We start from the raw sequence: 10,408 nt of genomic DNA on the forward strand, positions 1-10,408 counted from the left end.
CCGCCTGCCCCTCCTACCAGCCGCCTGCCCCTCCTACCAGCCGCCTGCCCCCCCGCCCCATGGCCCTCCTACCAGCCGCCTGCCCCCGCCCCATGGCCCTCCTACCAGCCGCCTGCCCCCGCCCCATCGCCCTCCTACCAGCCGCCTGCCCCTGCCCCATGGCCCTCCTACCAGCCGCCTGCCCCTCCTACCAGCCGCCTGCCCCCCCGCCCCATGGCCCTCCTACCAGCCGCCTGCCCCCGCCCCATGGCCCTCCTACCAGCCGCCTGCCCCCGCCCCATGGCCCTCCTACCAGCCGCCTGCCCCCGCCCCATCGCCCTCCTACCAGCCGCCTGCCCCTGCCCCATGGCCCTCCTACCAGCCGCCTGCCCCTCCTACCAGCCGCCTGCCCCCCCGCCCCATGGCCCTCCTACCAGCCGCCTGCCCCCGCCCCATGGCCCTCCTACCAGCCACCTGCCCCCGCCCCATGGCCCTCCTACCAGCCGCCTGCCCCCGCCCCATGGCCCTCCTACCAGCCACCTGCCCCCGCCCCTCCTACCAGCCGCCTGCCCCCCCGCCCCATGGCCCTCCTACCAGCCGCCTGCCCCCCCGCCCCATGGCCCTCCTACCAGCCACCTGCCCCCTCGCAATCACCCTCCCTCCAGCCACCTGCCCCCCTCCCCACCCCTCCCACTTTACTCTTACCTTTTTTGTCCATCAGCCACATGAAGATGAAACAGGGCAGGAAGCCAATGGGACCCCACAGCACCAGCAGCGTGATGTCCAGCGTGGTGAAGCCCAGGGCCTGCTTGGCCGAGTTCTGGATGGGACCCCACGAGTTCCACACCAAGCCCTGCAGGAAGCCCAGCAGGGAGAAGACGGCCAGGATCAGCCAGCGGCGCCCGTACAGCCGGCTGCCCACACAGGCCGCGGCCGGGCCCAGCAGGGGCTGCCTCTCCTCCTCGGGCGCCCACATCACGCAAGCCAGCGAGGGACCGAGCACCCACTTTCCACCAACCCAACAGGCCGAATCAGCCGGACTGTTGCCTAGGTAACCCGCTTCCCCCCACCCCCTCCTCCCTCAGCTGACCGCTCCGCTCTCACAAATCAAAACAACGTCCTTGCCGACCCTCCGAGCATGCGCGCCACAGCTACGCACCATCGCCGCCTGCTGGACCACCACGCATGCGCGCCGCCTGCTGGACCACCACGCATGCGCGCCGCCTGCTGGACCACCACGCATGCGCGCCGCTTGGCCAGGGGGTGGGTTGCAGCTCAGAATCTTTGCCCCCCCTCTCCCTTTTTTTTTTGTTTAACTTCTTTCCAGTCTCTCACCTACGCTGTAAAATTCTTCTTCACGTCAGGAGTGATCAGGATGTGGAATGAACTTCCAGCATTGGCAGCAGCAAAAAAAAAAATCCCTGCAACCAGGAAACAACTGGATGCTTTTTTTTTTATATATTCATGGGACGTGGGCGTCGCTGGCGAGGCCGGCGTTTATTGCCCATCCCCAATTGCCCTCGAGAAGGTGGCGGTGAGCCGCCTTCTTGCTTGAACCGCTGCAGTCCGCGTGGTGAAGGTTCTCCCACAGTGCTGTTAGGAAGGGAGTTCCAGGATTTTGACCCAGCGACGATGAAGGAACGGCCGATATATTTCCAAGTCGGGATGGTGTGTGACTTGGAGGGGAACGTGCAGGTGGTGTTGTTCCCATGTACCAATGGGATGGCCTTAGGATCTATCTGGGGATAGAAGAATCAAGATGGGCTGAATGTTTTTTTTCCGCATAGCCCTGTACCTTCCTTTGAATGAAAAATTTTCCCTTAAAAGATTGCAATGGTTTCTGCTGCAACCACTCCCTGTGGCAAAGCATTCCATGCTCGAACAACCCTCTGTATAAAAGGTTTCTCTTAACCGCTCTCCTGGCTCCTCAGTGAGGATTTAAATTGATGACCCCTCATCACTGACTGTCCATGCAGAGGAAATAGTTTTGCCCTTTTCACTCTTTCAAAACCCATCATAAGTTTAAAAACATCTATTAAATCTCCAAGCCTCCTCTGCTCCAGTGGAAACAGTCCTAGTATCACCAGCCTCTCCTCATAACTTTAGCTTCTCATCCCTGGCACCTTCGTGGTAAATCTACGCTGTATATTCTCTATGGTTTTAATGTCCTGTGATGTTCTCTAATGTAAAGAACCCTATACAAATGTAAGTTTGCTTTTTGGCAAGTAACAGTATATAATAACCCAGACCACATTTCAAATGTGTCCGTACCACAAATAAATCTGTTCCACTTTTCTGATTTCTCAGATATCAATTAAAACAAATTATTTCACAGCGATACTGATTAGCTTAAATTTTGAACCAATCAAAAAGAATTTGATTGGCTCAAATTTTCTGGGAATCAATCAAACAAAAAGACTTTACCACTATTCACTGTATCTAACCACATCTTTCACAAATTTCTACTGTATCCTCCAAGTTACAATGGGAGATCTACTGGTATTCATAATTCATATGACTCAAGCTAATAGTAGCTTATTTGATGGGAGCTGTTCAATACAAATTCAAATTCAGCTTTAAGCAATGAGACTGACCTGATAACCCATGGGCATAGCAGTGTGACGGAGGTCAGAGCCCAGATCTAATATCCTCGCCATGCATTCCATATTATTACACATTGCTGGCTAGTGTGGACAAAGTAACATTTGGAATCTATAATTAATGACAGAGAGACTGAGCACTTAGAGAAATTTTGAGCTGATTAGAGAGAGTCAACGTGGATTTGTAAAGGGTAGGTCATGTCTAACTAACCTAATTGAATTTTTTGAGGAAATACCTAAAGTAGGCAGGGGAATGTCTATGGATGTAGTTTATATGGATTTCCAGAAGGCATCGGATAAAGTTCCACATAAGAGACTGTTAGCTAAAATTAAAGCACATGCAATTGAAGGCAAATTATTGACCTTGTAAGGAGATTGGTTAGGCAGTAGAAGACAGAGAGTAGGGATAATGGGTATGTACTCAAATTGGAAGGAAGTGACCAGTGGTGTCCCACAAGGATCTGTGCTGGGCTTCAACTATTCACTATATTTATTAATAGGATTGAATCATAGAATGGTTACAGCACAGAAGGAGGCCATTCGGCCTGTCAAGCCCGTGCCGGCTCTCTGCAAGAACAATCCAGCGAGTCCCACTCCCTCGCCCTTTCCCCATAGCCCTGCAAGTTTTTTCCATTCAAGTACTTATCCAATTCCCTTTTGAAAGCCACAATTTAATCTGCCTCCACCACCCTTTCAGGCAGTGCATTCCAGATCATAACCACTTGCTGCTTAAAAAAGTTTTTCCTCATGTTGTCTTTGGTTCTTTTGCCAATCACTTTAAATCTGTGTCCTCTGGTTCTCGACCTTTTTGCCAATGGGAATGGTTTCTATCTATCTAGTCTGTCTGGACCCCTCATGATTTTGAACACCTCTATCAAATCTCCTCTCAACCTTCCCTGCTCTAAGGAGAACAATCCCAGCTTCTCCAGTCTAAACACATAATTGAAGTCCCGCATCCCTGGAACCATTCTAGTAAATCTTTTCTGCACCCTCTCTAAGGCCTTCACATCCTTCTTAAAGTGTAGTGCCCAGAAATGGACACAATACTCCAGTTGTGGCCGAACCAGTGTTTTATAAAGGTTCATCATAACTTTCTTGCTTTTGTACTCCATGCCTCAACTTATAAAGCCTAGGATCCCGTATGACTTTTTAATCGCTTTCTCAACCTGCCCTGCCATCTTCAGCGATTTGTGCAAGTATACCCCCAGGTCTCTCTGTTCCTGCACCCCCTTTAGAATTGTACCCTTCAATTTATATTGCCTCTCCTCGTTCTTCCTACCAAACTGTATCACTTGCACTTCTCTGCGTGATACATTTTGGTAGGAAGACTTAATAATGACTTAGATAACACAATAGAGAGCCATATATCCAAGTTTGTCGATGACACAAAGACTGGTGGCATAGTAAGTATTGTGGACGAGAACATAAAGTTACAAAGAGACATTGATAGATTAAGTACGTGGGCAAAACTGTGGCAGTTGGATCTCAACGCAGTTAAGTGTGAGATCATCCATTTTGGATTAAAAAAGGATCGATCCGAGTATTTTTTAAATGGTGAAAAGCTCGGAACAGTGGAGGTCCAAAGAGATTTAGGGGTTCCCATACACAGATCACTAAAATGTAGTGGTCAGGTACAAAAAATAATCAAAAAAGCTAATGGAATGTTAGCCTTTATAACTACAGGGCTAGAATATAAAGGGGAGGAAGTTTTACTACAGCTGTACAAAGTTCTGGTTAGACCACATCTGGAGCTCTGTGTACAGTTCTGGGCACCACACCTTAGAAAGGATATATTGGCCTTGGAAGGAGAGCAGCGTAGATTCAACAGAATGTTACCAGGGCTCCAAGAGTTAGATTATGAGGAGAGATTACATAAACGAGGCTAGTATTCCCTGGAAGGGTGATTTGATTGAGATTTTTAGGAATTTGAAAGGAATTGATAGGGTAGATAGAGAGAAACTTTTTCCACTGGTGGAGGAGTCTAGGACAAAGGGACAAAACCTTAAAATCAGAGCCAGGCCATTCAGGAGAGAAGTTAGGAAACACTTCTTCATGAAAAAACAGTAGAGGCTGCAGTCCTGCCACATCCAGTCGTGAATGGTGGTGGACAATTAAACAACTGACGGGAGGAGGAGGCTCTGCAAACATCCCCATCCTCAATGATGGCGGAGTCCAGCATGTGAGTGCAAAAGACAAGGCTGAAGCGTTTGCAACCATCTTCAGCCAGAAGTGCCGAGTGGATGATCCATCTCGGCCTCCTCTTGATATCCCCACCATCACAGAAGCCAGTCTTCAGCCAATTTGATTCACTCCACGTGATATCAAGAAACGGCTGAGTGCACTGGATACAGCAAAGGCTATGGGCCCCGACAACATTCCGACTGCAGTGCTGAAGACTTGTGCTCCAGAACTAGCTGCGCCTCTAGCCAAGCTGTTCCATGACAGCTACAACACTGGCATCTACCCGACAATGTGGAAAATTGCCCAGGTATGTCCTGTCCATAAAAAGCAGGACAAATCCAATCCGGCCAATTACTGCCCCATCAGTCTACTCTCAATCATCAGCAAAGTGATGGAAGGTGTCGTCGACAGTGCTATCAAGCAGCACTTACTCACCAATAACCTGCTCACCGATGCTCAGTTTGGGTTCCGCCAGGACCACTTCGCTCCAGACCTCATTACAGCCTTGGTCCAAACATGGACAAAAGAGCTGAATTCCAGAGGTGAGGTGAGAGTGGCTGCCCTTGACATCAAGGCAGCATTTGACCGAGTGTGGCACCAAGGAGCCCTAGTAAAATTGAAGTCAATGTGAATCAGGGGGAAAACTCTCCTGTGGCTGGAGTCATACCTAGCACAAAGGAAGATGGTAGTGGTTGTTGGAAGCCAATCATCTCAGCCCCAGGACATTGCTGCAGGAGTTCCTCAGGGCAGTGTCCTAGGCCCAACCATCTTCAGCAGCTTCATCAATGAACTTCCCTCCATCATAAGGTCAGAAATGGGGATGTTCGCTGATGATTGCACAGTGTTCAGTTCCATTCGCAACCCCTCAAATAATGAAGCAGTCCGAGCCTACATGCAGCAAGACCTGGACAACATCCAGGCTTGGGCTCATAAGTGGCAAGTAACATTCGCACCAGATAAGTGCCAGGCAATGACCATCTCCAACAAGAGAGAGTCCAACCACCTCCCCTTGACATTCAATGGCATTACCATCGCCGAATCCCCCACCATCAACATCCTGGGGGTCACCATTGACCAGAAACTTAACTGGACCAGCCATATAAATACTGTGGCTACAAAAGCAGGTCAGAGGCTGGATATTCTGTGGCGAGTGACTCACCTCCTGACTCCCCAAAGCCTTTCCACCATCTACAAGGCACCATCTTTGGCAGGAAAAATCAGAGAGCAAGTTATTATCTTAATGGCGAGAAACTGGAAAGTACTGCAGTACAAAGGGATCTGGGGGTCCTCGTGCAAGAAAATCAAAAAGTTAGCATGCAGGTGCAGCAGGTGATCAAGAAGGCCAATGAAATGTTGGCTTTTATTGCTAGGGGGATAGAATATAAAAACAGGGAGGTATTGCTGCAGTTATATAAGGTATTGGTGAGACCGCACCTGGAATACTGCATACAGTTTTGGTGTCCATACTTAAGAAAAGACATACTTGCTCTCGAGGCAGTACAAAGAAGGTTCACTCGGTTAATCCCGGGGATGAGGGGGCGGACATATGAGGAGAGGTTGAGTAGATTGGGACTCTACTCATTGGAGTTCAGAAGAATGACAGGCAATCTTATTGAAACATATAAGATTGTGAAGGGGCTTGATCGGGTGGATGCGGTAAGGATGTTCCCAAGGATGGGTGAAACTAGAACTAGGGGGCATAATCTTAGAATAAGGGGCTGCTCTTTCAAAACTGAGATGAGGAGAAACTTCTTCACTCAGAGGGTAGTAGGTCTGTGGAATTTGCTGCCCCAGGAAGGTGTGGAAGCTACATCATTAAATAAATTTAAAACAGAAATAGACAGTTTCCTAGAAGTAAAGGGAATTAGGGGTTACGGGGAGCGGGCAGGAAATTGGACATGAATTTAGATTTGAGGTTAGGATCAGATCAGCCATGATCTTATTGAATGGCGGAGCAGGCTCAAGGGACCGATTGGCCTACACCTGCTCCTATTTCTTATGTTCTTATGTAAGTCAGGAGTGTGATGGAATACTCTCCACTTGCCTGGACGAGTGCAGCTCCAACAACACTCAAGAAGCTTGACACCATCCAGGACAAAGCAGCCCGCTTGATTGGCACCCCATCCACCACCCTAAACATTCACTCCCTTCACCACCGGCGCACTGTGGCTGCAGTGTGTACCATCCACAGGATGCACTCCAGCAACTCGCCAAGGCTTCTTTGACAGCACCTCCCAAACCCACGACCTGTACCGCTTAGAAGGACAAGAGGAACAGGTACATGGGAACAACACTACCTGCACATTCCCCTCCAAGTCACACACCATCCCGACTTGGAAATATATCGCCATTCCTTCATCGTCGCTGAGTCAAAATCCTGGAACTCCCTTCCTAACAGCACTGTGGGAGAACCTTCACCACACGGACTGCAGCGGTTCAAGAAGGCAGCTCACCACCACCTTCTCAAGGGCAATTAGGGATGGGCAATAAATGCCGGCATCGCCAGCGACACCCACACCCCATGAACGAATAATAAAAAAAAATTAATAATTTTAAACTGAGATCGATAGACATTTGCTAGCCAAAGGTATTCACGGATATGGATTCAAGGCAGGTGGATGGAGTTAGGATACAGATCAGCCATGATCTCATTGAATAGAGATCATGCTCGAGGGGCTGAATGGCCTATGTTCCTATTTGTTTCTTTCAAATTTTGAATATTTTAAATACAAAATGTATAGGCAAAAGGTGGCACTGAACATTCAATTCAACATCTGGCCCAGTGTCCTAATTTTGCTTGATGACTGAGTTAGGAGGCACATTAAGTTGTGTAAATGGGAGCAGGCAGTTACAAAGGACGTGGACAGATTAAGTGAGTTGGCAAAACTATGGCAGATGGTGTCCAATGTGAGGAACTGTGAGGTCATCCACTTTCGATTTGAGAAAGAAATATTGGAATATGTTCTTGATGGTGAGAGAGACGAGGAGCTGTGTAGGAGCAAATGGATTTAACTGACCAGTTACACAAATTACTGAAATCTAGTGCACAGGTACAAAAATCATCCAAATCGCTATTGGAATTTTAAAAAAAAATTTGTTCATGGGATGTGGGCGTCGCTGGCGAGGCCGGCATTTATTGCTCATCCCTAATTGCCCTTGAGAAGGTGGTGGTGAGCCGCCTTCTTCAACCGCTGCAGTCCGTGTGGTGAAGGTTCTCCCACAGTGCTGTTAGGAAGGGAGTTCCAGGATTTTGACCCAGCGACGATGAAGGAACGACGATATATTTCCAAGTCGGGATGGTGTGTGACTTGGAGGGGAACGTGCAGGTGGTGTTGTTCCCATGTGCCCGCTGCTCTTGTCCTTCTAGGTGGTAGAGGTCGCAGGTTTGGGAGGTACTGTTGAAGAAGCCTTGGCGAGTTGCTGCAGTGCATCCTGTGGATGGTACACACTGCAGCCACTGTGCACCATTGGTGAAGGGAGTGACTGTTTAGGGTGGTGGATGGGGTGCCAATCAAGTGGGCTGCTTTGTCCTGGATGGTGTCCAGCTTCTTGAGTGTTGTTGGAGCTGCACTCATGCAGGCAAGTGGAGAGTATTCCATCACACTCCTGAGTTGCCATGATGTGGAGATGCCGGTGATGGACTGGGGTGGACAAATGTAAGGAATCTTACAACACCAGGTTATAGTCCAACAAATTTATTTTAAAATCACAAGCTTTCGGAGATTATCCCCTTCGTCAGATGAATGAGTGAAAAGGTTCTCAAATCGCATATCTTATACTATGTTGGGACAGCATCACACCAATCAAAAGGTGTCGTTGTTATTCAAACAGGCCAGTCACAGAGAACAGCACGTCCCAGTACACTGGATATACATTGTGTCGATTACACAGGCAGGCAGAAAGAAATTCAAAATGGCAGAGAGAGAGAGAGAGAGAATATTAAAAAACATATAATTTTTTTCCCCCTTTTTGCTGGTGGGGTTACGTGTAGCGTGACATGAACCCAAGATCCCGGTTGAGGCCGTCCTCATGGGTGCGGAACTTGGCTATCAACTTCTGCTCGACGATTTTGCGTTGTCGTGTGTCTCGAAGGCCGCCTTGGAGAACACTTACCCGAAGATCGGTGGCTGAATGACCTTGACTGCTAAAGTGTTCCCCGACTGGGAGGGAACCCTTCTGTCTGGCGATTGTTGCGCGGTGTCCGTTCATCCGTTGTCGCAGTGTCTGCATGGTCTCGCCAATGTACCATGCTCCGGGGCATCCTTTCCTGCAACGTATGAGGTAGACAACGTTGGCCGAGTCACAGGAGTATGAACCATGTACCTGGTGGGTGGTGTCCTCTCGTGTGATGGTGGTATCCGTGTCGATGATCTGGCATGTCTTGCAGAGGTTGCCGTGGAGAACAGCATCCACGACACCACACAACCCTGCCACGGCAACCTCTGCAAGACATGCCAGATCATCGACACGGATACCACCATCACACGAGAGGACACCACCCACCAGGTACATGGTTCATAGTCCTGTGACTCGGCCAACGTTGTCTACCTCATACGTTGCAGGAAAGGATGCCCCGGAGCATGGTACATTGGCGAGACCATGCAGACACTGCGACAACGGATGAACGGACACCGCGCAACAATCGCCAGACAGGAGGGTTCCCTCCCAGTCGGGGAACACTTTAGCAGTCAAGGACATTCAGCCACCGATCTTCGGGTAAGCGTTCTCCAAGGCGGCCTTCGAGACACACGACAACGCAAAATCGTCGAGCAGAAGTTGATAGCCAAGTTCCGCAGCCATGAGGACGGCCTCAACCGGGATCTTGGGTTCATGTCACGCTACACGTAACCCCACCAGCAAAAAGGGGGAAAAAAATTATATGTTTTTTAATATTCTCTCTCTCTCTCTGCCATTTTGAGTTTCTTTCTGCCTGCCTGTGTAATCGACACAATGTATATCCAGTGTACTGGGACGTGCTGTTCTCTGTGACTGGCCTGTTTGAATAACAACGACACCTTTTGATTGGTGTGATGCTGTCCCAACATAGCATAAGATATGCGATTTGAGAACCTTTTCACTCATTCATCTGACGAAGGGGATAATCTCCGAAAGCTTGTGATTTTAAAATAAATTTGTTGGACTATAACCTGGTGTTGTAAGATTCCTTACATTACTCCTGAGTTGTGCCTTGTAGATGGTGGAAAGGCTTTGGGGAGTCAGGAGGTGAGTCACTCGCCGCAGAATACCCAGCCTCTGACCTGCTCTTGTCGCCACAGTATATATATGGCTGGTCCAGTTGGAAGTTTCGGGTCAATGGAGACCCGCAGGATGTTGATGGTGGGGGATTCGGCGATGGTAATGCCGTTGAATGTCATGGGGAGGTGGTTAGACTCTCTCTTGTTGGAGATGGTGATTGCCTGGCACTTGTCTGGTGCGAATGTTACTTGCCACTTATGAGCCCAAGCCTGGATGTTGTCCAGGTCTTGCTGCATGTGGGCTCGGACTGCTTCATTATTTGAGGGGTTGCGAATGGAACTGAACACTGTGCAATCATCAGCGAACATCCCCATTTCTGACCTTATGATGGAGGGAAGGTCATTGATGAAGCAGCTGAAGATGGTTGGGCCGAGGACACTGACCTGAGGAAC

At 49.2% G+C, this 10,408-nt stretch overlaps 1 protein-coding gene across 2 annotated transcripts in view; it reads right to left on the reverse strand.

Moving 5' to 3' along the window:
• The window catches only part of slc49a4 (solute carrier family 49 member 4), a 56,123-nt gene extending 54,948 nt beyond the window's left edge, over positions 1-1,175 (reverse strand). The window contains exon 1 of one of the 2 annotated variants that reach the window (XM_067987082.1): positions 1,139-1,175. In XM_067987082.1, the coding sequence (XP_067843183.1) occupies positions 1,139-1,166 (28 nt within the window). In that variant the 5' untranslated portion in view covers positions 1,167-1,175. Of the gene's footprint in view, positions 1-684; positions 1,076-1,138 lie in introns of those variants that run through there. The other variant, XM_067987081.1, reaches the window with a different exon arrangement.
• Positions 1,176-10,408: the final 9,233 nt, after the last annotated feature.

Source organism: Heptranchias perlo, chromosome 7, assembly GCF_035084215.1.
Source record: "Heptranchias perlo isolate sHepPer1 chromosome 7, sHepPer1.hap1, whole genome shotgun sequence".
NCBI classification, from domain to species: Eukaryota; Metazoa; Chordata; class Chondrichthyes; order Hexanchiformes; family Hexanchidae; genus Heptranchias; species Heptranchias perlo.